The sequence below is a fragment of the Zonotrichia albicollis genome, chromosome 28 (assembly GCF_047830755.1).
Source record: "Zonotrichia albicollis isolate bZonAlb1 chromosome 28, bZonAlb1.hap1, whole genome shotgun sequence".
Classification (NCBI taxonomy): Eukaryota; Metazoa; Chordata; class Aves; order Passeriformes; family Passerellidae; genus Zonotrichia; species Zonotrichia albicollis.
The window spans coordinates 3630700-3657916 of NC_133846.1; the positions used below are offsets into that span (position 1 = coordinate 3630700).

The following is a 27217-nucleotide window of genomic DNA, read 5'->3' on the forward strand; positions in this document are numbered from 1 at the left end:
ATTCAGGATGAGGGCAGGGATGGTTTAAATCCCCCATTTCCCGAGGTTTTAGAATGGATCAGAACTGGTTAGAATGGACCAGGACTGGCCCCTGTGGGTTTCATTTGTGATTTTGGGGAGATTTGGGAGATCAGGGCTGTCCCAAAAATCAGGATGAGGGAGGGATGTTTTAAATCCCCCATTTCCTGAGGTTTTAGAATGGATCAGGACTGGCCTCTGTGGGTTTCACCTGTGATTTTGGGGGTGATTTGGGGAGATTTGGGGTGTTTGGGTGGCCAGGGCTATCCCAAAAATCAGAATTAAGTGAGGGATGTTTTAACCCCCTCAGCTTGGACACAGCCCCTCCAGCTCAGCTGTTGTTCAAGGCAACATTTTGGGCCCTGATCCTTTAAAAATTCAATTTTTTGGCACAACCCCTGTCAGCTTTGGTTGCTTTGCTTGCCAATTTTCACAGCTTCCCATGGATTTTCCATGAAAATTCTCCTCCTGCCCAGCAGGCCCAGCTCTGGGGCACTCCCTATGTGCTCAGCACATTTATTTATGCTCTCTAATATATTAATAAGGAGCAGGGGTTTTAATTAAGTGGAAAAAGCTCAAATTTGAATGAGGGAACAGGGTGAGGCTTGAAAAGGTGAGGCTGGAAAAGGTGAAGCTGGAAAAGGTTTCACTTCTGGCTTTAAATGCTAGAAGCTCCTCTTCAGTCCCAGGTGAATATTTAGAGGTAATTTAACATTTTTGGGGCATTTCCTGAGGTTTTAGGATGCACCAGGATTGGTTTGAATCCTTTTAGACCCCCGGATTTCACACAAAATTTGTTTCCTCCAGGCAGACACCACAAAGCGATTTCCAGACTTCACAAACATTGCGAGCCACAAGCAAAAATCAGAATTACATCAAGATTTCAGCGTCCAAATCGCCCAAATTTGAGTGGAAAAAAAAAAGGACAAAAGACAGGTGAACAGCAAGAGCGAGTTGGGCTTTGAAGATTCAGCAGTTTATATTTCAGGAGGTGGAGGGGGAGCCCATTCAAGGCTTCATTTTGACAGAAATTGGCATTTAATGGAACGGGAGGCAGCAGGAATTCCCAGCCCTCATTACTGCCCTCAGCCCTTCCAAGGAGACAACCCCAGCACGGTGCAACACCATTCATTTTATGGCATCTGAAGCAGCAGAAAATGACCAAATCTGGCTTTTCCTGCCCTGAACCACAGAAAAGATTCCAGTGATTAAATGCTGAAGGCAGCCCAAGCCTGCTCCGTGCTGGCAGCAATAAAATTTAACAGCATCGCACACCACAAATGAAATATTTGCATTGAGAAGGCAGCGCATAAACCCGAGCCAGCACGTTTTGTTTATTTAACCAGCAAGCTGCCCACAAAACAAAGTCGCCAGGTGCTGTGCCAAGTGATTTAGCAATCACAAAAAATCACAAAATCCCTGCCCACAATGAGCTCAGGGTGCCGGCTGAGCAGGAGCAGCAATTTCTGTGCTGTGCTGGGATCCAGAGCTGCAAAAATGAGCAGTGCAATGCACTGGTGTTGGGTTTGTGAGGGTCCCCAGGGTGAAGTAAGAGAGGAGAATTTGATTTCAGGTTCTTAGAAGACTGATTTATTATTATATTATATTTTTTTATTTTATATTTTTTCTTTTTATTTTATATTATTTTTATTTTATTTTAAATTTATTTTGATTTTATTTCATATTATTTTATTTTTATTTATTTTATATTATTTTAATTTACATTCTTTTATTATATTTATATTATTTTTATTATATTTATATTTTTATATATTCATTATAGGTTTTTTTTATTATTACATTATATTTTTACACTAACATTATTTTTTCTATATATATAATATATAATATATAATATATAATATATAATATATAATATACATTATATTAATGTATTTCTATTTATATTATTTTATTTATTTATATTATTGTATTTTTATTATATTCATATTTTATATATGCAATATTATATGATATATTTATTATATTATTGTATTTTCATATTTTATTTTATATTTTTATTATATTTATATTTTATATATTTATATATAACGATAATGTCATTTCATATATAATTTTTATATATTTATAATTATATTATATTTACTTATATTTTATGTTATATTTATATAATATCTATTTTATTTTATTTATTTTATATTGGTATGGTATGTTATGTTATGTTATGTTATGTTATGCTATACTATACTAAAACTATACTAAAGAAAGAGAAGGATACAAAGAGAAGGTTTAAGAAGAATAAAAATAATGAAAATAACGGAGATAATGAAAAACTCATTACTGATTCCTCAGAGTCTGACACAGCTGGCTGTGATTGGTCATTAATTAAAAACAATTCACATGAAACCAATCAAACAATCACCTGTGGGTAAACAATCCCCAGATCACATTCCAAAGCAGCAAAACACAGGAGAAGCAAATCAGACCATTATTGTTTTCATTTTTCTCTGAGGCTTCTCAGCTTCCCAGGAGAAGCAATCCTGGTGAAGAGATTTTTCCAGAAAATGTGACAGTGACACATTTTTATCCTGATAAACCAAATTTAGGACCTTGGAATTGCACTGCTGTGTTCCCTGAGCTCACCTGCAGCAGGAAAATCCAGGCTGGAATTCACCCCAACCCTGCCCAGCTGCTCTCCCTGGACATCAAAAATGCCAAAAATGCCAAAATTGCCCAAAATGAGGTTTTTCCTCATCCCCCAGCTCCTCCAGGCTCTGCTGCCCAGGCTGGAACAATTCCTCAGGCAGGAATTCCACACTGAAAATCCCAGCCCTGGTGTTCCTGAAGCCCAGGAGCTGCTGCTGCCGCCCCAAAATGCTCAGCAAACCCACAAATGAAAATGAGTTTATTTTCCATTCCATCTGCTCCAAAAGAAAAAATAAATATTTCTTTCCTGTGGTGACATCTCTCGCCCTAAAGAAAATTGAATTTCCAGGTTCCAAGGGGGTGGTTTAGTTGGGAATTAGCTCCATTTTCCTCCAAACTAAACAAAATTAGCTCAATTTTCTTTTCTCTTGGAAAAGAATTCTCCTTGTAACTAAACTCAGCAAAATCTGGAGTAAAAGCTCCGACTGCAAGGGAATTGCTCCCAAACCAAAATGCTGCCAGAAAATAAAACAACTTTGCCCTCAAAACCCTCTCAGTGTTTCTTTCTCTCTGCCTTCATCTCAGCTTTTCACTGCTTTTTAAGGTTGTTTTTTTTTTCATATTGCCCTCTATTAATCTTGCTGAAAATCAGACAGCTGATCCCAAACACAGAAAATCAAATTATCCACCAAAGCCCTTCCCATGCACAGCACCTCCAGCAGGCTCCCTCTGATGGGTACTTTATATCCACAGGGCCTCATAAGGATAAAATGTCTTTTAATTAGACACAAACTGAGCTCATTTAGGGTTGTTAGAGGTGATGTGCAAATTAATTCAGATTTTTGTACAGGGAATTCCCATGGAATGGCAGAGCCGTGTCCAGCACACACCAGGTGGGACAAAACCAGCACCAGGTGATTTTTTGGATCATCTTTTCCCCGCAGAGAAAGGGAAAAAAGGGCTGAAAATAGATGAATTCCACTTTTTTTTTTTTTTTTTTTTTTGCCATAATTTAGAAACCAGCAGGGCAAGCAAAGGGTGGATGTTGCCAAACTGAAGTGGAATTGTGTGGACAGAAGGGAAGGTGAGGAAATGCCCAAACTCTCAGGAAGGGTGAAATCCAAGAGCTTTTCAGCTCCAGACTCACCTGGATTTTCCCCACTGGAAAATTCCACACTGGAAAAAAAAAAAAATCCCCATTAGAAAAAATGAAAAAAAATCCAACTTTTTTACTCCCTTTGCCCTCATCCCACTGTCCAGCCCTTTTCCCTCAGCTCTCAGCCAGCCTTGCACAGAACCTGGGACATCTCCAACTCCCTTTTCCCCACAAGCTTTTTTCCAAGGAATTTTTTTTCCAGGTTTTGGGAAAAAAAAATGGAAAAAAAACTGGATTTTTTCCCCAGGTTTTGGAAAAAATGGGAAAAAAATCCTAATTTTTTCCCCCCAGATTTTGGAAAAAGAATACGGAAAAAAATCGATTCCTTTAGGGTGGTGACAATAAAAGATGCTTGCAGCCACTTTGCACTCATCGGGGAATGTCTGGCTCCTGCTGCAGGGCAAGCTCTGGGGACATCGGGAAGGACTTGGCAGGGTAATAAACCCAGCTTGGGGACACTGAGAGGGACCTGGCAGGGGTAAAAATCATCCTGGGGACATCGGGAAGGACCTGGCAGAGGTGAACCCAGCCTGGAGACACGGGGAAGGGACTGGCCAGGTGTAAAATCCAGCCTGGGGACACCGGGAAGGGACTGGGCAGGTGTAAAATCCAGCCTGGGGACATCAGGAGGGTCCTGACAGGATATAAAAATCCAGCTTGGGGACACAGGGAAGGACCTGGCAGGGATAAAACCCAGCCTGGGGACATCGGGAGGGACCTGCCAGGGTAAAAATCCAGCTCAGGGACATCGGGAGGGACCTGGCCAGGTGTAAAACCCAGCCTGGGGACATCAGGAGGGTCCTGGCAGGGGTAAAAATCCAGCTTGGGGACACTGAGAGGGACCTGGCAGGGGTAAAAATCCATCCTGGGGACATCGGGAAGAACCTGGCAGGGTAATAAACCCAGCCTGGAGACACTGGGAGGGACCTGGCAGGGTAAAAATCCATCCTGGGGACATCGGGAGGGACCTGGCAGGATATAAAACCCATCCTGGGGACACCGGGAAGGGTCTGGTAGGGGTAAAATCCAGCCTGGGTACATCAGGAGGGACCTGGCAGGGTAAAAAACCCAGCCTGGGGACACTGAGAGGGACCTGGCAGGGTAATAAACCCAGCCTGGGGACACCGGGAAGGGACTGGTAGGGGTAAAATTCAGCCTGGGGACACTGAGAGGGACCTGGCAGGGGTAAAAATCCAGCTTGGGGACACTGAGAGGGACCTGGCAGGGGTAAAAATCCAGCCTGGGGACATCGGGAAGAACCTGGCAGGGTAATAAACCCAGCCTGGGGACATCGGGAGGGACCTGGCAGGGGTGAACCCAGCTCGGGGACATCAGGGAAGGACCTGGCAGGGGTAAAACCCAGCTCGGGGACATCGGGAGGGACCTGCCAGGTGTGAAACCCAGCCCAGGGAGGGCGCTCGCACACGGGGACATCGGGGAGGGACCTGGAAGATGTGAAACCCAGCCTGGGGACATGGGGGAGGGACCTGCTGGGATATAAAAGCCAGCCTGGGGACACCAAGGGACAGGGCTGGGACACGCTCACCCGGCTGCTCTCCTGGGGATGAAAAGCCAAAGGGATGTAGAGATTTCTGCTGCTTTTAAGGAGGATTTCTCTTTGCCCTCGGATTTACCTGCACAGGGTGAGCAGTGCAGGGAGAAACAGGGATTTATTTGGGAAGGGTTTGTGGAAACGAGAGGAATATCAAGGGCTGAACCAGGGATTTGGGGATGCTCAGCGAAGAGGAGCATCAAGGACTGAACAAGGGATTTGGGAACATTCAGTGCAGAGAAGAGAAATAGCAAGGACTGAAGCAGGGATTTGGGAATTTTCAGAGAAGTACCAAGGGCTGAACCAGGGGTTCTTGCACCTCTCTGCTTCACAGGAATATTTTCAGCCCGGGCAGAGAGGGAATTGCAGCTGCCTAACACAGGGTTAGTGTGACAGGTGACAACGTGCCCTGGTGTTGGGGACTGCTGGAGGAGGCACATCCAGCCCCCCAGCCAGGGGGGGACCTGCTGGGGTAAAACCCAGCCTGGGGACATCGGGATGGACATGGCAGGATGAAAAATCCAGCTCGGGGACACCAGGAAGGACCTGGCAGGGTAATAAACCCAGCCTGGGGACACCAGGAAGGACCTGCCAGGGTAAAAAATCCAGCTCAGGGACACTGGGGAGGGACCTGCCAGGGTAATAAACCCAGTCTGGGGACACTGGGAGGGTCCTGGCAGGGATAAAACCCAGCTTGAGGACACCGGGAGGGGTAAAAACCCAGCCTGGGGACACCGGGAGGGGTAAAAACACAGCCTGGGGACACCGGGAGGGGGAAAAACCCAGCCTGGGGACACCGGGAGGGGTAAAAACCCAGCTTGAGGACACTGGGAGGGGTAAAAACCCAGCCTGGGGACACCGGGAGGGGTAAAAACACAGCCTGGGGACACCGGGAGGGGGAAAAACCCAGCCTGGGGACACCGGGAGGGGTAAAAACCCAGCTTGAGGACACTGGGAGGGGTAAAAACCCAGCCTGGGGACACCGGGAGGGGTAAAAACACAGCCTGGGGACACTGGGAGGGGGAAAAACACAGCCTGGGGACACCGGGAGGGGTAAAAACACAGCCTGGGGACACCGGGGGGGGGGTAAAAACACAGCCTGGGGACACCGGGGGGGACCCAGCAGGGGTAAAACCCAGTCCAGGGGCAGAGGAGCTGGAGCTCAGGAGAAACAGGAAAAGGGACAGCAGGACATCAGAGAGGAGCCGTGGAGCTCCGTGCTCCTGCAGAGAGGAGGATGGAGCCCGGCTGGGGCTGGAACAGCTCCCAGCAGAGCCCAGCTGGGCACGGGCAGGGGCTGCTGAGGCTGGCAGGGCACCCCAACCTGACGGCGCTGCACACCCGGGACGAGGAGCTGGCCAAGGCCGAGGTGGGGGTGCTGGGCACCATCCTGGCCGTGGCCACCGTGGGCAACCTGGGCGTGCTGCTGGCCATGTACCGGCTGAGGAGGAAGATGAGCCGCATGCACCTCTTCATCCTGCACCTGGGGCTGAGCGACCTGGGCGTGGCGCTGTTCCAGGTGCTGCCGCAGCTCCTCTGGAAGGTCACCTACCGCTTCCTGGGGCCCGACCCTCTCTGCAGGGCCGTCAAGTACCTGCAGGTGCTCAGCATGTTCGCCTCCACCTACATGCTGATGGTGATGACCCTGGACCGCTACCTGGCCGTGTGCCACCCGCTGCAGTCGCTGCAGCAGCCCAGCCGCCAGGCGTACACCATGATCGGCCTCACCTGGCTGCTCAGCTGCCTGCTCAGCCTGCCCCAGGTGTTCATCTTCTCCCTCCGGGAGGTGCGGCCGGGCTCGGGGGTGCTGGATTGCTGGGCGGATTTCGGGTACCCGTGGGGAGCGCGCGCCTACATCACCTGGACCACGCTGTGCATCTTCGTGCTGCCCGTGGGCGTCCTCAGCGTGTGCTACAGCCTCATCTGCCACGAGATCTGCAAGAACCTCAAGGGCAAGACCCAGAGCGGTGCCCCTGGCACGGGGGGAGCCGCGGTGGGTGCCCCTGGAGGTGCCAACCCTGCGGGGAAGGGCGGGCAGCCCTCGAGGGTGAGCAGCGTGCGCACCATCTCCCGCGCCAAGATCCGCACGGTGAAGATGACCTTCGTCATCGTGGCCGCCTACGTCACCTGCTGGGCGCCCTTCTTCAGCGTGCAGATGTGGTCAGTGTGGGACCGGGATGCTCCTGATGATGGTGAGTGGTGAGGGGAGTGGGCCACAGAGCCCTGGGAGTGCCAGGAATGAAGTTGGGTTGTTAACAAAAAGAGATGGATGTCATCTTGGCATTTAAAAATAAATGGGGAGGCTGCAGGTTTTTACATGATAAAAGTAATGGGGATTTTACAGGTTTTTACATGGTAAAAATCATGGGGAAGGCTACAGGCTTTTCCATGATAAAAATAATGACCTTTGTCATCGTGGCCGCCTATGTCACCTGCTGGGCGCCCTTCTTCAGCGTGCAGATGTGGTCAGTGTGGGACCGGGATGCTCCTGATGACGGTGAGTGGTGAGGGGAGCTGAGGACAGAGCCAGGAATGAAGTTGGGTTGTTAACAAAAAGAGCTGGATGTCGTCTTGGCATTTAAAAATAAATGGGGAGGCTGCAGGTTTTTACATGATAAAAGTAATGGGGATTTTATAGATTTTTACTTGATAAAAATCATGGGGAAGGCTACAGGCTTTTCCATAAATAATGGAATAAAAATAATAAATATCCATAAATAATGGATAAAAATAATGACCTTCGTCATCGTGGCCGCCTATGTCACCTGCTGGGCGCCCCTCCTCAGCGTGCAGATGTGGTCAGTGTGGGACCAGCATGCTCCTGATGATGGTGAGTGGGGCACAGAGCCCTGGGAGTGCCAGGAATGCAGTTGAGTTTTTAACAAAACGAGCTGGATGTCGTCTTGGCATTTAAAAATAAATGGGGAGGCTATAGGTTTTTAAATGGTAGAAATCATGGGGATTTTATAGATTTTTACACGATAAAAATCATGGGGAAGGCTACAGGCTTTTCCACAAATAATGGAATAAAAATAATAAATATCCATAAATAATGGATAAAAATAATGACCTTCGTCATCGTGGCCGCCTATGTCACCTGCTGGGCGCCCTTCCTCAGCGTGCAGATGTGGTCAGTGTGGGACCGGGATGCTCCTGATGATGGTGAGTGGGCCACAGAGCCCTGGGAGTGCCAGGAATGCAGTTGGGTTTTTAACAAAATGAGCTGGATGTCATCTTAGCATTTAAAAATAAATGGGGAGGCTGCAGGTTTTTACATGATAAAAGTAATGGGGATTTTACAGGTTTTTACATGGTAAAAATCATGGGGAAGGCTACAGGTTTTCTACGGGTTTTTACATGATAAAAATAATGAGGATTTTACAGATTTTACATGATAGAAATCATGGGGATTTTACAGATTAAAAAATATATAAAAATTATAAAAATCATGGGGAAGGCTACAGGCTTTTACATGATAAAAATCGTGGGGAAGGCTACAGACTTTTACATTATAGAAATCATGGGGATTTTATAGATTTTTACATTATAAAAATCATGGGGATTTTACAGATTTTTTAAAAAAATATAAAAATATATGAAGCAGTACTACTACTAGAAAAAGGGACTTCAGCCAAGATTGAAAGTCCTGAGGGAGATGCTTTGAGCAGAGGAGAGGCTGAAGGAAAGGCCAGCACATGGGCACTGCAGAACCTGGAGGGTTCTGGTTTTCCCACCTTTCCAAACCCCAGGAATGCCAGTGGGATGGGAATGTGAGCCAGGAGAGCCCCCAGCTCCTGCCCACTGCCCACCCCACCCCTGCCCAGCGTGTCTTTCCTCTCCTCTGGGAATTTTCTGAGGTTTCAGAAGCGGATTTCTGAGTTCAAATGTTGAATTATTTTCCCCTGTAAACCTTCAGTAGTTTTCCTAACTCCTGAAGTAGTACTAGTGCTAGAAAAGGTGATTTGGCCCAAGACTGAAAATCTTCTGGGAGATGCTTTGGGCAGCAGATTTCTGAGTTCAAATGTTGAATTTTTTCCCCTGTAAACCTTCAGTAGTTTTCCTAACTCCTGAAGCAGTACTAGTGCTAGAAAAAGGGACTTCAGCCGAGATTGAAAGTCCTGAGGGAGATGCTTTGAGCAGAGGAGAGACTGAAGGAAAGGCCAGCACATGGGCTCTGCAGAACCTGGAGAGTTCTGGTTTTCCCACCTTTCCAAACCCCAGGAATGCCAGTGGGACGGGAATGTGAGCCAGGAGAGCCCCCAGCTCCTGCCCACTGCCCTGGGGATGTCTCACCTCTCTCTCTCTCCTCTCCAGAGTCCACCAACGTGGCTTTCAGCATCACCATGCTGCTGGCCAGCCTCAGCAGCTGCTGCAACCCCTGGATCTACCTGTTCTTCAGCGGGCACCTCCTGCAGGGCTGCCGGGGCTGCCGGGGGCGCCCCCGGGCCGGGCTGCGCAGACCCAACTCCAGCGGGAGCCTGTGCAGCAGGAAAACCACGATCCTGAGCCACAGCCACCAGGCGCCCCTGCACGGGGACAGCGCCAGGGAGCTGTACCCGCCCTGCGACGAGGCCGTGACAGAGTCGGGCACGCTCTAGGCTGTGACGGCGCCGGGTGTGACAGCGCCGGGTGTGACAGTGCCAGGTGTGTGACAGTGCCAGGTGTGTGACAGCACCAGGTGTGACAGTGCCAGGTGTGACAGCGTCGAGTGTGACAGCGCCAGGTGTGACAGCGCCAGGTGTGACTGTGCCGGGTGTGCTACACTGCCAGGTGTACGACACTGCCAAGCGTGTGACAGCAACGAGTGTGACAACAACGAGTGTGACACCGCCAGGTGTGACATCACCAAGTGTGACACCGCCAGGTGTGACAGTGCCGGGTGTGACAGTGCCATGTGTGACAGCACCAGGTGTGTGACACTGCCAGGTGTGACAGTGCCAGGTGTGACAGTGCCAGGTGTGACAGTGCCAGGTGTGACAGTGCCAGGTGTATGACACTGCCAAGCGTGACACTGCCAAGCGTGACACTGCCAAGTGTGACAGCAACGAGTGTGGCAACAACGAGTGTGACACCGCCGGGTGTGGCATCACCAAGTATGACACCGCCAGGTGTCATACTGCCAGGTGTGACAGTGCCGGGTGTGACAGTGCCATGTGTGACAGCACCAGGTGTGTGACACTGCCAAGTGTGACCTGCCAGGTGCGACAGCGCCAGGTGTGTGACACCATCAAGTGTGACACTGACAGAAGTGTGACACCGACAAGTGTGTGACAGCGCCAGGTGTGACACCGCCAGGTGTGTGACACTGCCACGTGTGTGACACTGCCACGTGTGACACTGCCACGTGTGACACCGCCAGATGTAACACCGCCAGGTGTGTGACACCGCCAAGAGTGACACCAGCAAGTGTGACAGCTCCAGGTGTGACACCACCAGGTGTGTGACACGGCCAAGTGGGACACCACCAGGTGTGACACAGGCACCAAGTGTGTAGCACTGCCAAGTGTGACAGCTGCAGGTGTGTGACACTGCCAGGTGTGGCACCACTAAGTGTGACACTGCCAGGTGTGTGACACCGCCAAGTGTGGCACCACTAAGTGTGACACTGCCAGGTGTGTGACACCACCAGGTGTGACAGCGCCAGGTGTGACACCGCCGCCGCTCGCTCTCGCTGCAGAGCGCGGCTCTCCCCACCTGGTGGCACCGCGTTTTGCAGAAATCGGAATGTTTCACCCAGAAAAGCGCCGCGTCCTCGCTGCCGTGGGGACGGACAGAGCCCCTCCGGCCGCAGCATCCACCCCCAGCCGTGTGTGGGGGAACTTCTGGATGCTGTCCTGCGGGGAGGGGTCCTGGAACCTCCGGGGAGGGGTCCTGCATCCTTTGAGATCAGGGGATCCTGGAACCTCCGGGAAAGGATGCGGCATCAAGTGGGATCAAGGGATCCTGCACCCTTCGGGAGCAGGGGATGCTGCATCCTTTGGGAAGGGATCCTGCATCCTTTGGGAAGGGATCCTGCATCCTTTGGGATCAAGAGATCCTGCACCCTTCAGGAACAGGGGATCCTGCATCCTTCAGGATCAGGGGATCTGCAACCTCTGGGAAGGGATCCTGACCCTTCGGGATCAGGGGATCCTGCACCCTTCAGGAAGGGATCCTGCATCCTTTGGGATCAAGAGATCCTGCACCCTTCAGGAACAAGGGATCCTGCATCCTTCAGGATCAGGGGATGCTGCATCCTTTGGGAACAGTGCATCCTGCATCCTTTGGGATCAGGGGAGGATCCTGCAACCTTCGGGATCAGGGGATCCTGCACCCCTCAGGAAGGGATCCTGCATCCTTTGGGATCAAGAGATCCTGTATCCTTTGGGATCCAGGGATCCTGCACCCTTCAGGAAGGGATCCTGCATCCTTCGGGACCAGGGGATCCTGTAACCTCTGGGGAGGGATCCTGCATCCTTCAAGAACAGGGGATCCTGCATCCATTGGGATCAGGGGATCCTGCACCCCTCAGGAAGGGATCCTGCATCCTTTGGGATCAAGAGATCCTGCACCCTTCAGGAACAGGGGATCCTGCAACCTCCGGGGAGGGATCCTGCACCCTTTGGGAGGGGATGCTGCATCCTTCAGGGACAGGGGATGCTGCACCCTTTGGGATCAGGGGATCCTGCAACCTCCGGGGAGGGACCCCGCACCCTTTGGGATCAGGGGATCCTGCCCCTTTCAGGATCAGGGGATGCTGCATCCCCAGAATCCTCCCGGAGGTCCCCTAGTTTGTGTTCCCAGCTGCCAGCAGAGCAGCCGGAGCTCGGCAGGCGGCAACGCGGCTCCATCTGCTCCCGAGCCGCCTCCTCCTCCTCCCGCACCGAGCAGACAGCGGGGACAGCGCCGTCCCCCCCAGGGCTGCTCAGCTCCTGTGGCCTGGAAGTGCCCCCCTGCCGCCTGCCCAGGGCCAGGACGCGGCTGTGGCATCCCCTGGCTCTGGGCACAGCCGTGCTGCCCCACGCTGTGCCCGCTGGAGCGCCCCAAATGCGGCGCTGGCACCCCCGAGGAGCTGCTGGGAGCAGCCCTGGCCCTGCTCCAGCTGCCCCCGTGCCCTCTCCCATCAGCTCTGCTCCCACCCCATCCTGTGCTCAGCATCTGCTCTCACCCTCCCGCTGCCGCTGCTTTGGGCTCATTTTGCAGGGATTGGGAGCCCAAACCCACCCAAGGCTCGGGGAGCAGGAACTCAATTCCCCTGCAGTCCCAGGAGCAGTTTTGTGCAGGAATAAATCATGGATAAGGCAGAAAAGAGCATCCATTAGCTCAAAAGCTGCTGAGGGTGATGTACAGGTGTCCCAGCAAAGGTTCCAAATTCCCTGCGAGCCACGGGCATTATTCCTTCCACTGTCACAGGCTAAAGCTGTAAAAATAAAACATTAAGAGGAAAATATTTTGAAATCTTCAGTATTTTCACTTTTTAATCACCAGGCAGTTGAATCAGATTTCTCAGAAGCTTCCTCTCACTGGTTTTGGCCTCACCTCCAGTCCCATAATCATACCTCTCCTGGGTTTTCCAACATTACCCAGGGATTGTTGGGGATTTTGGAACATTTTCCTTCACGTGCCCTTCGAGCTGGGCCAGATCTGCACCACAAGGTCATGAAAGCAGGAGTGCCTGGCTCCCCCTGCCACTGATCAATCCCAAATCAATTGTCTCACAACCTTTCATTAAATCACAGCATTACTGAGCCCATTTAAAACACACTTGGGGCAGCTCCAGCCCTGAGGAAGGGGAGGCAGCAGCTCCATCCCCCTCACACGGCTCCCACTGGGGCACCATTCCCATTCCCAGGCACTTTGGAAGTTTATTTCTGGAAAATTCAGTGGTAACAAAATGCAGAGTGAGGAGCGGGGACGTGACCCAGGTGGGGAGAGACCAAGCCCAGCACGTGGAGCTGGGACAAAGCAGGGAAAGCAAAAGCTGGGAGACAGGGAGAGGGAAAAACCAGTGGAAATATTGTACTTAAAAGGATTTTATGAGGCTGATGAGCAAAACAACATCACTGAGAGGAGCTCAGTGCAGCTTTGAGGATCAATGCATCTCCCTCCCATTTTGTGAGGTGAGGGTGGGGGTGTTTCTTTTGCTTTCATGAAATGAGGGGACAAAAGGCCATGACACAGAAGTGGAGAGCTGATCCCAGCCTGGCTGGGAGGAGCCTTTCCCTGCCCCACACTGTCCCTCAGGAACAGTGGAGCCTTTAAGGAAAAGCCAAGGAAGCTGCGGGTGGGGGTGGCACAAGTGCTGCAGCCCGTGCCAGGCAGTGCCCCAGGGCAAGGGGACAGTGCCAGGGCAAGGGGACAGTGCCAGCTGTGCAGCTGCTGGGGGCTCTGGGCACCTCTGGGCAGCAGCTTCACCCTGGTGTGACAGCTTCACATCAGTGTCACAACTTCACCCTGGTGTCACAACCCCTCATCAGTGTCACAGCTTCATATCAGTGTCACAGCCCCACAGCAGTGTCACAGCCCCTCATCAGTGTCACAGCCCCACATCAGTGTCACAACTTCACCCTGGTGTCACAGCCCCTCATCAGTGTCACAGCTTCATATCAGTGTCACAGCCCCACAGCAGTGTCACAGCTCCTCATCAGTGTCACAGCCCCACAGCAGTGTCACAGCTTCACCTCCGTGTACTCCACCCCCTTGGATGCCCTGGGGCTGGAGAAGGGCCAGAAATGTGTTTTCCTCTTCTTTGGGTCCACGTTGACATAATCCAGCCCAGACTTGACGTTCTCGTAGTCCTGGGCAGAGCCCGGCTCGGGGCCTTTAACTGGGAACACCAGGGATGTGTAATTGATGTTTTCCTCTGGGCCACAGCCCTGCAGGAGCAAAATGGAGCCCAGGTCAGGCCCAGCACCCACCCAGGAGCCTTTGCCCTCAAGCCCATGCAGCAGTTCAGGGAATCATGGATTGGGTTGGGTTGGAAGGGATTTTATGCCCATCCCATGCCACCTGCCATGGCAGGGACACTTTCTACTGCCCCAGGCTGCTCCAGGCCCCATCCAGCCTGGCCTTGGGCACTGCCAGGGATGCAGGGGCAGCCACAGCTGTGCCAGGGCCTGACACCCTCAGAGAGAAGATTTTGCTTCCTAATTTTCCTAAAGTGCCCAGGGATGCTTCCCTCTGAATGAGAAACACTGGAACACTGCATGTGACAGGGGACAACAACCACCCCAGCCTTTATCTATGGAATTTCAATGTGCCCAGTCCTTATCTATGGAATTTCAATTTTTGATGGATTTTCCCTTCCTGATGCTGCGCCAGGTGGGCTGGAGATGATTTTCCCGTGGTACCTGAGGGCAGGAAGGGTTGTCGTTGTCTGAGTCCTCTGAGGTGTCTGAGGATGTGTCACTGCTCCCTAAAAAACACAAAACATTTACCACCCCAGCACTTCCCAGAGGCTTAATGGGAAAAAAGGATCAAGGGAGAAAAAGCAAACATGCTCAGAAGTGAAAATTCTGATCCACAAAGGATCAGTTTGATCCCTCCCAGCCTCACTTCCCTGGGAGAAAAGGGCAAGGAGAGCCAGGTGGGAACAGGAGGCAGCTCCTGCTTGGCCCTTCTCCCACCCCAGAGCTCGTAAGGAAGAGACATCACACAAATGCCACCCAAAACCTCCCATCCCGGTGCCAGGACAATGCCCCATGGCTGCAGAGCCCCTTACCTGCATAGGCTGGGGATGGGTTTTGTGCCCCAGGCTGCTGTTTCTGTGCCAGGTCCCCTCCTGGTGCTGAGGCTGGAGCTGGGGTGGGCCGAGGGCTGGGATGCTCCCCAGGGCTGCTGCTCACCTGCATCCTGCAGGAATGCTGGGCTGTGACAAGAGGAGAGTGAGGCCTGGTCCCTGCTGTGCCCAGAGCACCCAACCCTGCTCCAGCACCCCCAGCACAAACCAGCCCACCCCAAAATAATGATTGGAGCAGACTCATATCCAAAAATTCAATTACTGAGATGATCCAGCCCACCAGGAGAGGCTCCAGTGACAAATCACAATGTCAGGGCCTTTTCTTGCAATTTTGGAATGATTCTGACCCAAAGCAGAGCTGGGCTCTGTGCAAATGTGAGCAGCAGTTGGTGTGAAAGAATTCCCTGCTAGGAAATTGCAGCTTCATCTGAATTAATATGCTGTGAGCTGATTCTTGGTATTTTCCCAGCACTTTAGTAAAAAAGTGACCAAGAAAATTGGTTTTGAAGCAACACAAGGTTGTAGAACCCTCACTGATGTGTACAAGCATGTCCCTGCTGTGCCCAGCACACCACCCTGGTTCAGCATCCCCAGTTCAAACCAGCCCACCCCAAAATAATTATTGGAACAGGCTCAGGCTCATATCCAAAAATCCAATTACTGAGATGATCCAGGGCCCTGCTCTCCCACCAGGAGAGGCTCCAGTGACAAATCACAGTGTCAGGGCCTTTTCTTGCAAGTTTGGAATGATTTTGACCCAAAGCAGAGCTGGGCTCTGTGCAAATGTGAGCAGCAGTTGGTGTGAAAGAATTCCCTGCTAGAAATTGCAGCTTCATCTGCATTAATACGCTGTGAGCTGATTCTTGGTATTTTCCCAGCACTTTAGTAAAAAAGTGACCAAGAAAATTGGTTTTGAAGCAACACAAGGTTGTAGAACCCTCACTGATGTGTACAACCATGCCCCCACAGCTCACAGCCAGCCCTGCCCCTTTCCCATCCCACACCCACCCAAACCAGGAAATCACCAGGAAAAGCATTTTTCAATTACCAATTTTCCTGCTGAGCATGGTGTAAAGGGCCAGCAGGAGGACAGGGTAGAGTATCAGGGTGACAAGGGAGGTGACAGCAGGAATCCAGCTGAACGAGAGAAAACCATTCAGTCTCACTGAAATCACCAAATTCTTTTCAACCCCCCCGTGGCTTCAAGGCGCATTTTAGACTCAGGATTGCTGGTAACTTTTGGTTTTGCTTTTTTGTTTTGCTTTTTGATTTTGGGGTGATGTGGCCCAAAATGTGGAGTTTGGTTTTCAAGAATGATTTGAGCTCCTTGCCCCTCGTTTTTGGGGCCTGTCCCCAGAAGGGTTTTCAAAATCCTCCAGGGGTACAATGTGGCGCTGGAGGGGAGAGAGACTTGACAGATATGATGGAATTACAGAATTGTGGAATGATGGAATGGGTTTGGTCCATTTTCAGCCAGGCCACGTTGCTGAGTGTGACAGGGAACAACAACCAGCCCAGCCCTTATCTGTGGAATTTCCATGTGGTTTGATGGATTTGCCCCTCCTGGTGCTGCTCCAGGCGGTCCCAGGGGGGCTGTGGAGGGCTCTGCGCCCCAGGGTGCTGCACTCACCATGCACAAAGGCTCATCCTCCTGCTGAGGCGTCACCAGGGCCTGAGGGGACACAGACAGCCAGCAGGACCTGGTGGCAACCAAAAAAATGGCCCCATTGAGCCTCACGCTGCTCCACACGAGCTGGAGATCAGGCTCAGCACTTGGAGGCAGTGGTTGGGTGTTGCAGATGTGAAATAAAGGGTTTTTATTTCATCCCAGCCCTCCCCCTGTGAGAATCCCTGTGGTTCACACCCTCACAGAGCCACAGGCTGTCCCTTATCACTGAATTAATGCCTTTATACACGCTCATATCTGAGGCTTGTCTGGACTTTCTGGGCCCCGCTGCAACAGAATTGAAATTTGTTCTTCTTGCTTTAATCCTCTCTCACGGTTCGTGTTTTTTTCATTTTCTCTTTTAAATCCACCCCCAAAAAGAAAAAAAAAAAAAAAAAAAAGGAAGAAAACTACGAGATGAAGAAAAAAAATCCATGGAAAAAGTAACCAAAGGAAGGTCGTGGGTTGGTGTGAGACTCTTGCATCAGCCAAGGTCCAGACGGAAATATCAGAGGCCCTCCAACACCTCGGTGTCTGAAACACCTCGGATTTAATTCTGTGAGAGCTCCAATCCTGCTGAGGTTAAGAGGGTTTAAGGCAGAAAATCAGAAAACACCAATGCCTGGGCTGGGCCCCTTGGCTTGGGACTTCTGGCCATAACACACAAGGGATTTATAATAAAAGATAGGAGTGTTCATTTTGTAAAAATAGCAGTGGGCTGCTCCTTTTGTGAGCTTTCACTTGCAAAAAAGCACTTTAAATCCTGTCTCAGTGTTATACACTTGCTATTTATAAAGGCCTGATAGGGAGAGATCTTCAGTTGAGGCTTTGATACAGTGATTAAAGCAGCCCTGATAATTTGATTGATAGGCTGATGGATAAATTGATAGAGCAAAGGCATTATCCATCCTGTGGAGCAGATTCTATCATTTCCTCTATGACACATTTCTGAGCCTAATTCATCAAAAGCTTTCCTGATAACACCAATCTCCTGCAAAATTCCACTCATGCAAACAGCTTGATGACAGCCAAGCTGAAAGTTCATTTTTTGCAGAAATTTCCCCCCTCCCTTACTGAATAAATCTGTCCCCAAATATCCTTCTCAAAGGGCTGCCACTCTTGAAAGGTTCATTTCCTACTGTGGGACAGGAGACGCTGCTGCAGCAGCAGATAAGAATCTGAAAAATGAGCTGTTCAAAAGGAAATTGCAAAATAAGCCCCAAATCCAACTATCAGCAGCTTCTGTGCCGAGGTGGGTACGGCGAGATGGAGGCGCCGATATCGGGTGGGTATCAAAAAATCAGATTTGAGGCAGCAGCCAGTGAGAGCCCGGCACCAAATGTGCTTTTTTGGGGGCCTCAGGGAGGTTCTGTGAGCCTGCAGCCTCCAAGACTTCAACCCTTTCTCAAGAAAATGCTGAAATCAAGGCTTGCATGGAGCTGCTCCTCGGCCGGGCAGCAAGGGCCAACCTGAGGCATCTGCGCTCAGCTAAACGTGAGTGAAAGCTCCAGAATGCCCCAAATTATTTTAATCCCACTCCAGCCAGGCCCAGCTGGCTCACTGGAGCTCAGGATGGCACCAAAATGTGCCCAAGGGGGTTCCCAGCCCAGCTCTGCTCCCGCTGTTCCACCCTCTGCTTCCTGTGCCATCGCACCCGGAGCACGGGGCCCAACGCGGCCTTACCTGGGCTCAGAGCTTTCCAGCCTTCCCTTCCCCACGGCTTGGGGCAGCGGGGGCCCTGCAGGCAGCAGGATTTGGGGGTGTTTCAGCAGGATTTGGGGTGGTTTCAGCAGGATTTGGGGCGGTTTCAGCAGGATTTGGGTGCAGAGCGGGGTCTGGCAGCGCGGCGGTGCCGGATGCGGTCACGCTCTACCCCCCAGGAGTGGAGCCCACACGAGTTCCATGACACCTCCCCTCTGTCAGTAGCCTCATTTAAATATATTGGGGTGTTTCTCTGCTGTTCTGCAGCTGTTTTAATGCTGCACCCCTCCATCAGTTCTCTGCCTTCCAGCAGCTTTGTCCCAAAATTGAGCTGAGCTTCCTTGGAGCCAAGTAGTGATGAGGGAGCTGTGCCCAGCCCAACTCAGCTGCTACCCAAAACGAGCTCTGGGTGCTTCCAAGCAAACATTTTCCACAGGGATGAAGCATTTTCCACCACCTGGCTCCATGGCTGCTGGGGGTGGATGGGCCCCCACCTATCCACACTCTGGAAAATGTTCTGCAAGCTTTGGGGTGCAAGCAGCAGCCTGGCAGATCCCACCCTGAGAATTCCCAGGAATTTTGGAGATTGATGGCTGCTGGTTCTTAGGAAATGTGGGGTTTTAACTCTGGAAGTGCCCTGGCAGAAAGGAGAAAGAAATTCCCTTTTTTGGGACAGCACTCTGGAAAATGCTCTGCAAGCTTTGGGGTGCAAGCAGCAGCCTGGCAGATCCCACCCTGAGAATTCCCAGGAATTTTGGGGATTGATGGCTGCTGGTTCTTAGGAACTGTGGGGTTTGTAGCTCTGGAAGTGCCCTGGCAGAAAGGAACAAGAAATTCCCTTTTTTCCAAGGTGCCTGACTCATGGGGACGGTGCCTGCTCGCCTTTCAGCATCTCCACCAGCCCACAGCAATCCTGCCCCAGGGATACAACATCCCAAAGGATCCTCCTGGATTATCTAAAAGCAAAAAGAAGATTTCAAACAGCATCACCTACCCCTGGAGCTGCATCACAAGTTGGGGTCACTTCCCAAATTCCCCTTCATGCTCCCACCATCCACCAGCTGCATCACCAGATGTTGGTCCTGCTCTCCTCACAGCTGCTGCACCCCAGGTAAATATTTTGGGGTTTATTTAACTGAAACTTGCTTGTTTGTTGATTTTTTTTCAGGTGAAAGTTTGCTGCTGCAGCGCTTTCAAGTGCTCGGTGGTGGATAAACAGATTAACAGGTGGGAGAAGTGTCTGATAAAGGCAGGAAAAAAAAGGTTTTTTTACAAAACACTGCTGGGGCACAGTGTGAATCAACCAGGGCAGTGGCTCCACTAAAGGAAATGTGTAAGAAGGAACACAGATAACACATTTTTAGCCTGAGAACAGGTTTTTTTAAACAAAGAAAGTGCTTCATACAGAGCTGGTGAGAGGTATTTTTCTACCCAAGGGGCAAAACTTATTTCTGATCCAACTGTGTGGCCCTGGAGGGGTGGGACAGAGCCCATCCTTTCTTACCAGGGATGTTGCAGGAGCTGGGGTCACCTTTCCTCAATTTCTCCAGAGCAGGCTGAGGGACACCAAGGCTTGGAAATTGGGCATCTCCTCCCTCTACAATCCACACACTGAGCTACAGCTGGAATTTGTATGAAACAAAGCCTTTTTGACCCAATTTTCTGTGCAAATCCAACCCAGTTGCTCCCAAAACATAGAGGGGGAAAAATCCCCCCACCACTTTGTTCTACTTGAAATAATAATTATGAAGTGCTCCCAAGAGTTGAGCTTTTAAAATGGCTTCTAAAATAACTCAAAAGTTGAAATAGATTTGCTTAGCTGCAAAAATTTCTAAATGAAAGCTCTGGCCTCGTTATGACTTTCATCTTCCCATTTTAATGCTGAATTTGCTGCCAGGAGTTTGCAGATTATGATGATCCAATTGGGGGATCTTTTCCACAAAATAAACTATTTCACTTAAAGTGTTTGGCGTGTCTGTGCTGCTGCTCACCCTCACGTTTATCTCCAAAGCCCAGTGACCCTTCAGGCTGGGTTTTCTGATAGGATTTTCGGGTTATAAACCATGTCTGGAACAATCCACTTGCTGTTTTCAGCTTATCTGGCACTTGCTGCAGCTGCTTTTGTTTTAGGAAGTTTCTTTCTAATCCATGAATATGTGATTAGGACAAGGAGGGAGGCTGGTACATTAAACTGCATCTCAAAAGGGGAAATAGAGAATAAATTTGTATAAAAGCCACTTGTTAAAAAAAAATATTGCAGAGTGGGGGAATGAAGGGAATTTTCATTTGTTTTGAAGAAACAGCTGCATTTGCCATCGGCATCAACTGTGCTGTGCCCAACGTTTTCCTGCTCATGTTGTGAAATATTTGATGGATTTTTTTAAAGCTTGATCTGCCCTCAAAGCTGGGAAGAGAAGAGGCCTGGCAGCATCTCCAGGGATGGGGACACAAGATCCCGGTGACAGCAGGACGTGACTCAGCTGTCCCCAGCCACCCTCGGTACCTGTGCCTCACAGATGAGGACTTTAATTTCCTGGGCGAGGGCTTTAATTAGATAAAAAATTAATTAGATAAAACAGGGCTCGCTGGGACAAACAAAAAATTGATTAGCACGGTGCTAAAGCCTGTTAATCACGTGAATGGGGCTCGCTGAGCAGAACACCCCCTTTAGCACCCAAAACCGTGGAAAATAAGGACAGCATGCAAAAATAAGGGCCTGGGAGATGGTGGCAGCAGGAAAATCCGTGCCTGCCCCCACTTGCTTCCCTCCATGTCTGAAGGCTTTATTTGTTCATCGGCATTTTCTGTTTGCACTGGCTGAGGCTTTAATGAGAGCCGGGTAAAACAAAACCCACAGAGGACGAGCCCATTAACGCCTGCAGAGCACCAGGAGCTGTTTCCCAAGGAAAGCTGCTCCTTCCCGGCCTTTGGAAGGGAAAGTTGATGATTCCCGAGCTGTTCATCACTAATTAGGCTTTGCCTTTTAAAATTAGGTCGGTGGTACAAACACAGCCCTTTCCTGCAGCTCCCTGCACCTGTTGGGGTTTGGGGCACCCCACGGCCATGGGCAGCTCCTTGGGGTGGGGCTGTGGGGTGAAGGAGAAGGGAAATGTTCCTCCAAAGCATTTTGGGGGGTTTCCACCAGTGGATAAGGAGCTAGTGCTGGGATGGAGACTCCATTCTGCTCCCTCTGTGGGATTTCCACTGCCCCAAACTCAGCCAAACCCGCCCCTGCTCTGCTCCCACAGGCCCCCCAGCGCCGTCCTCACCCAGAAAAGCAAACGTGACCCCGGAGCGCCCGCTCAGCCTCGCCTGGGCCGTGGCCAGTGATTCATTGTGGGCGCCCGAGCCCGGTGTTGACTCTGGCAGGGCTCTTATCGAGCTTGGCACCGTGGGTATAAGAGCGGCACGGCGGCGGGCACAGCCACCATCCCCACCATGAGGCGCCTGCTGCTCCTCACCGTGCTCTGCCTGGCCCTGGCCAGCGCCCTGAGGAGGTAAGGGGGTCCCCAAAGTCCCCAAGGTCCCCAGGGTCCCCAGGGTCTGAGTGGGGGTCACTGCCAGGGCTGTGATGGGTGGCAGAGCTCAGCCTGTGCCAGAGACTTCCCCTCGGTGGCACTGCCAGGAACTGGGCGCTCTCCTGCCAGCTCCTGATTTCCTGTGCCCTAAAACATGTCCAGTGCCTCTCTTTGGCTGTGCCTCAGCTGGAAATTGCTGCAGGGCGGGAATGTGGGCTCTGAACCTCCATCCTGGCAGTGCCAGGGCCCTCAGGGTGGGCTCAGGATGTGGGCAGCACCCATGGGAGTGCCCAGGACCCTCAGGGTGGGCACAGGACATGGGCAGCACCTTCCTGAGTGACTAGAACTGTCAGGGTGGGCACAGGATTTGAACAGCACCTCCATGAGTGAACAGGGCCTTCAGGGTGGGCACAGGACATGGGTAGCACCCATGGGAGTGCCCAGGACCCTCAGGGTGGGCTCCGGATGTGGGAAGCACCCACGGGAATACCCAGGACCCTCAGGGTGGGCACAGCACTCTCAGGGCAGTGCCCAGCACCCTCAGGGTGGGCACAGCACCCTCAGGGCGGGCACAGGACGTGGGCAGCAGCTCCATGAGTGCCCAGGACCCTCAGGGTGGGCAGAGGATATGGGCAGCACCCACAGGAGGGTCCAGGACCATCAGAGTGGGCACAGCACCCATGGCAGTGACCAGTGCCCTCAGGTTGGGCACAGCATCCTCAGGGCAGGGCACAGCACCATCAGGGTAGGACACAACACCCACAGCAGTGACCAGGGCCCTCAGGGTGGGCACAGCAACCTCAGGATGGGCCCAGCACCCATGTCAGTGACCAGCACCCTCAGGGCGGGCACAGCACCCTCAGGACAGTGCCCATTACCCTCAGGGTGGGCACGGCACCCATGGCAGTGACCAGCACCCTCAGGGTGGGCGCAGCACCCTCAGGGCAGTGACCAGCACCCTCAGGGCGGGCACAGCACCCAGGCAGTTATCGGGCTCTCAGGGTGGGCACAGCACCCTCAGGGCGGGCACGGCACCCTCAGGGCAGTGCCCATCACCCTCAGGGCGGGCACGGCACCCTCAGGGCACTGACCGGGCCCTTCCCGCAGGGTGCCCCTCAGCCGGCGCCGCTCGCTGCGGAAGCTGCTGCGGGAGCGGGGGCAGCTCTCGCACCTCTGGAGGGCCCGGGACGCGCCGAGCAGCGAGGACTGCGCCGCCTTCTCGGAGACCAACGAGCCCCTCATCAACTACCTGGACGTGAGCAGGGCGGGGAGCACCCTCAGTTTGCCCGAGCAGTGCCCACACACCCCGCGGCTCCAGGCAGTGCCCGGCATGCCAGGGCTCGCTGCCTGCCCGGCCCTTTGTCCCGGGGATGTCAGCAGGAGGACAAGGGAGGGCATTCATGGCAGGCACTGCCAGCCCCTCCCCCTCTGCCGCGCTCTGCCCGCCCCACTGGGGACAGATTTACTCCAAAATTCAAGTTTTTCAGGGCAGAGCCTTCCACAGAGGTGGAGGGAGCTCCCCAGGACAATCCCATGTCCCCAAAGCCCTGCCTGGTGATGAGGGTCCCCTCAGGGCCCAGCCTTGCCAGGAAGATGCAGAGTCCTGCCCCCACCATGCTGCCTTTTGTCCTCAGTCCCCATTCCCCAGTTTCCCTGTGCCCAGAGCCCTGCCTGCTGATGAGGGTTCCCTCAGGGCCCAGCCTTGCCAGGAAGATGCAGAGGCCTGTCCCCAACATGCTGCCTTTTGTCCTCAATCCCCATTGCAGTTCCTTAAATATTTGTCTCCTTTATTCCACCTGGCATGGCACAGATCAAACACTGAACCCCATCCCAGCCTGCAGACACACCAGGCTCTGTTTTGCTGGCATTTCTGGCTGTGCTGGCGGCTCACAGTGCTCTCCGCCCTTTCTCTTTGGCAGATGGAGTATTTTGGGCAGATCTCCATCGGGACACCCCCCCAGAATTTCACCGTGGTGTTCGACACGGGCTCCTCCAACCTCTGGGTGCCTTCTGTCTACTGTGTCAGCAAAGCCTGTGGTGAGTGGGGAGCCCCTGACCCCAGAGAGGCCATGGGGACCCTCCTAACAGTGACAGAAATCCAGGGGTGAAAGCAGGGAGTGACAGCTCAGCAGGGGACAAATGTGGCTTTTTGGGGCTGTCAGTGATCAGCCAGCCCCAGAGAGCGCAGAGGGACCAGAGCATCCCTGAGCCCAGTAGGAATTGGATCCTGCAGGGAATTGCAAAATGGGAGTGGATCCCACAGGGAATTGGGAATGGGACTGGATCCTGCAGGGAATTGGAGAATGAGACTGGATCCCAGGGGGCAATTGGGGAATGGGTCGCATAGGGAGTTGGGGAATGGATCCCACAGGGAATTGGAGAATGAGACTGGATCCTGCAGGGAATTGGAGAATGAGACTGGATCCCAGGGGGGAATTGGGGAATGGGTCCCATAGGGAGTTGGGGAATGGATCCCACAGGGAATTGGAGAATGAGACTGGATCCTGCAGGGAATTGGAGAATGAGACTGGATCCCAGGGGGGAATTGGGGAATGGGTCCCATAGGGAGTTGGGGAATGGGACTGGATCCCACAGGGAATTGGAGAATGAGACTGGATCCCACAGGGAATTGGGAATGGGACTGGATCCTGCAGGGACTTGTGGAATGGGACTGGATCCTGCACGGAATTAGGGAATGGATCCCATAGGGAGTTAGGGAATGGGACTGGATTTCACAGGGAATTGGGGAATAGGACTGGATCCTGCAGGGAATTGGTGAATGGGGACTGGATTTCATAGGGAATTGAAGAATGGGACTGGATCCTGCAGAGAATTGGAGAATGGGACTGCTGGCTGTAACCAGGGACAGCAGTGCTCATCTCAGGACTCATTAAATGCTGCTGATCCTGCTGCCCCTAAGAGCTCTTGCACTCTTCATCAGAGTGAAATGGGAGAGGTTTTCTCCCCCCTCAAAACTCCAGCACATCCCTCAGCAGAGCCCCCATAACCAGGAGTTTTGGTGACACCACGCTGCACCATCATTTTGCCTCACTGGGGGTTCCTGGGGATTTCTGGTGACAGATCCCATCTCCTTCCCCAGCTGGGCACACCAAGTTCCAACCAACCCAGTCCAGCACCTACCAGGTGATCGGGACCCCCTTCTCCATCCAGTACGGCACCGGGAGCCTGACGGGGATCATCGGGTCTGACCAAGTGGCCGTGAGTGACCTTTGGGTTTTCCTGCTCTGGACAATTTCCTGGCACTCGGCCCCCCCATGGAACCCCCTCCTCCCTGCAGGTCGAGGGTCTGGCCGTGAGCAACCAGCAGTTTGCAGAGAGCATCAGTGAGCCGGGAAAAGCCTTCCTGGATGCTGAGTTCGATGGGATCCTGGGGCTGGCTTATCCCTCTCTGGCCGTGGATGGGGTCACCCCTGTCTTCGACAACATGATGGCCCAAAATCTGGTGGAGCTGCCCCTTTTCTCCGTCTACATGAGCTCGTACGGATGTGGATTTGCTCTGGGATGCTGCTTGGAGTCTGGCATTGCTTTAGGGAGCTAAAATACAGATCATGAAGGGGGTTTGGTACCAGATTGAGCATCACAGACCTCTGGCCTTGCAGCATGTATAGGGAGAAAGTTGGGGTAAATTCGTGCTAAATGGACAAAATTCCCTCATGTCTCCTCCTCCTCCCAAAATTTGGTGGAGCTGCCTCTTTTCTCCATCTACATGAACTCATATGTACATGGCTTTCCTCTGGGATGTTTCTTGGAGTCTGGCATTGCTTCAGAGGGAGAAGGAAAGGCTGCTAAAATACAAATCATAAAGGGGGGTTTGGTACCAGATTGAGCATCGCAGACGTCTGGCCTTGCAGCATGTGTGGGGAGAAAATTGGGGTAAATTAATGCTAAATGGACAAAAATCCTTCATGTGTCCTTCTCCTCCTCCTGCCTGCAGGAACCCTGAGTCCCCCCAGGGAGGAGAGGTGCTCTTTGGGGGCTATGACACCTCCCGCTTCACGGGCACCCTGAACTGGGTGCCAGTCACCCAGCAGGGCTACTGGCAGATCCAGCTGGACAAGTGAGTGCTGCTGGGCAGGGAGGGAGGGCAGGGCAGGGCAGGGCAGGGCTGGCAGAGTGTGTAAAACCCCTCCTGCTCCTTCTCTTGCAGCATCCAGCTGGGTGAGACAGAGACCTTCTGTGCCAACGGCTGCCAGGCCATCGTGGACACCGGGACGTCGCTCATCGTGGGTCCCACCAAGGAGATCAAAAAACTGCAAAACCTCATTGGGGCTGTGTCTGTGGATGGAGAGGTGAGAGCCAGGGTGGGGACAGGAGGGGACAAAGCCTTGGGGACCTTTCCCTGCTGGAAGGGACCCCCTGGGCAGCCCCTGAGCCCCCGGCTCTGTTCCAGTATGCCATAGAGTGCAGCAACCTCAGCGTGATGCCCAACCTGACCTTCACCATCAACGGGCTGCCCTACACGCTCAGCGCCCAGGCTTACACCCTTGTGGTACGGCTGTGCCTCCCCCAACCCCAAATCCCAGCTGCTCCAGTGGCAACTGGGGCCCAGCCCCACGCCAGGAGCTGGCAGTGTGTCCCCAAGGGTGACAAACCCTGCTGGTTTCTGCTTCACTGCCATTCCTGGGTGTTTCCATGTGCATGAGGCTCTCGGCTTCATCCCCAGCTTTGCTTTCCACTTCTCCCCCAGGAAGATGCTGATGGCATGACCTTCTGCACCAGTGGCTTCCAGGGCAGCGACATCCCCCCTCCCACAGGACCCCTCTGGATTTTGGGAGATGTTTTCATCCGTCAGTTCTACTCCGTCTTTGACCGGGGGAATAACATGGTGGGCTTGGCCCCTGCTGTCCCTTAGGGCTGTGAATCCGTGGGGCAGGAGAGGAACGGACCCTGGCAGGGCAGTGGATGTCACCCTGTCCTCCTCAGTGTCCCCAGGGGGATGAAGACATCCCCAGGGATGCAGTGAAGAGTCCAGCAGAGGTTCAGTCCACACCAGGACACTGTGATATAAAAATGTCTCGGGCAGCTCTGTGATCTGCTCTGCACATTTTCTCTTTTTAAATCCTGAGCCAATAAAAATGTCAATAAACCCAAACTCCTCATGCTTCTGTCAGCAGCAGCCCTGCAGAAACCCTGCACATCTCAAAGGTTTATGGTGGGGGTTAAATCCTTCTGGCCCATGTCCTGCTCTCCTCCCTGGGTGATCCATGGCACTGGGATTTCCACAGGGGCAGAAAGAAGGGGAAGCTTTGCCCAGGTAGAG

At 52.4% G+C, this 27217-nt stretch overlaps 3 protein-coding genes across 3 annotated transcripts; 2 read left to right on the plus strand and 1 right to left on the minus strand.

The window, feature by feature from the left end:
* The first annotated feature begins 6570 nt into the window (after nucleotides 1-6570).
* AVPR1B (arginine vasopressin receptor 1B) lies at nucleotides 6571-9946 on the plus strand. Its single transcript, XM_074528314.1, has 2 exons — nucleotides 6571-7525; nucleotides 9648-9946. The coding sequence occupies exons 1-2, from the start codon at nucleotides 6571-6573 to the stop codon at nucleotides 9929-9931; spliced, it is 1239 nt and encodes a 412-aa protein (XP_074384415.1). The 3' UTR covers nucleotides 9932-9946.
* A 2890-nt stretch (nucleotides 9947-12836) lies between these two features.
* Nucleotides 12837-18691, minus strand: RHEX (regulator of hemoglobinization and erythroid cell expansion). Its single transcript, XM_074528217.1, has 6 exons — nucleotides 18401-18691; nucleotides 16682-16751; nucleotides 16100-16188; nucleotides 15034-15180; nucleotides 14663-14727; nucleotides 12837-14188 (listed from the first exon to the last, which is right to left on the minus strand). The coding sequence occupies exons 2-6, from the start codon at nucleotides 16696-16698 to the stop codon at nucleotides 13982-13984; spliced, it is 525 nt and encodes a 174-aa protein (XP_074384318.1). The 5' UTR covers nucleotides 16699-16751; nucleotides 18401-18691; the 3' UTR covers nucleotides 12837-13981.
* A 2997-nt stretch (nucleotides 18692-21688) lies between these two features.
* On the plus strand, nucleotides 21689-27041 carry CTSE (cathepsin E). The gene is made up of 9 exons (XM_074528077.1): nucleotides 21689-21915; nucleotides 23044-23191; nucleotides 23856-23973; nucleotides 25037-25155; nucleotides 25235-25434; nucleotides 25892-26014; nucleotides 26105-26246; nucleotides 26348-26446; nucleotides 26645-27041. The coding sequence occupies exons 1-9, from the start codon at nucleotides 21857-21859 to the stop codon at nucleotides 26807-26809; spliced, it is 1173 nt and encodes a 390-aa protein (XP_074384178.1). The 5' UTR covers nucleotides 21689-21856; the 3' UTR covers nucleotides 26810-27041.
* Nucleotides 27042-27217: the final 176 nt, after the last annotated feature.

Bases quoted from the DNA above. Each gene is read 5' to 3' on its own strand.
- AVPR1B (XM_074528314.1), top strand. From the start codon at position 6,571: ATGGAGCCCGGCTGGGGCTGGAACAGCTCCCAGCAGAGCCCAGCTGGG. The intron at 7,526-9,647 runs GTGAGTGGTGAG...TCTCCTCTCCAG, and splicing joins CCGGGATGCTCCTGATGATG to AGTCCACCAACGTGGCTTTC.
- RHEX (XM_074528217.1), bottom strand. The intron at 14,728-15,033 runs GTAAGGGGCTCT...TGTGTTTTTTAG, and splicing joins CCCATCCCCAGCCTATGCAG to GGAGCAGTGACACATCCTCA. The intron at 14,189-14,662 runs GTACCACGGGAA...TTGCTCCTGCAG, and splicing joins ACAACCCTTCCTGCCCTCAG to GGCTGTGGCCCAGAGGAAAA.
- CTSE (XM_074528077.1), top strand. From the start codon at position 21,857: ATGAGGCGCCTGCTGCTCCTCACCGTGCTCTGCCTGGCCCTGGCCAGC. The intron at 23,974-25,036 runs GTGAGTGGGGAG...CTCCTTCCCCAG, and splicing joins CTGTGTCAGCAAAGCCTGTG to CTGGGCACACCAAGTTCCAA. The intron at 26,447-26,644 runs GTACGGCTGTGC...CTTCTCCCCCAG, and splicing joins CCCAGGCTTACACCCTTGTG to GAAGATGCTGATGGCATGAC.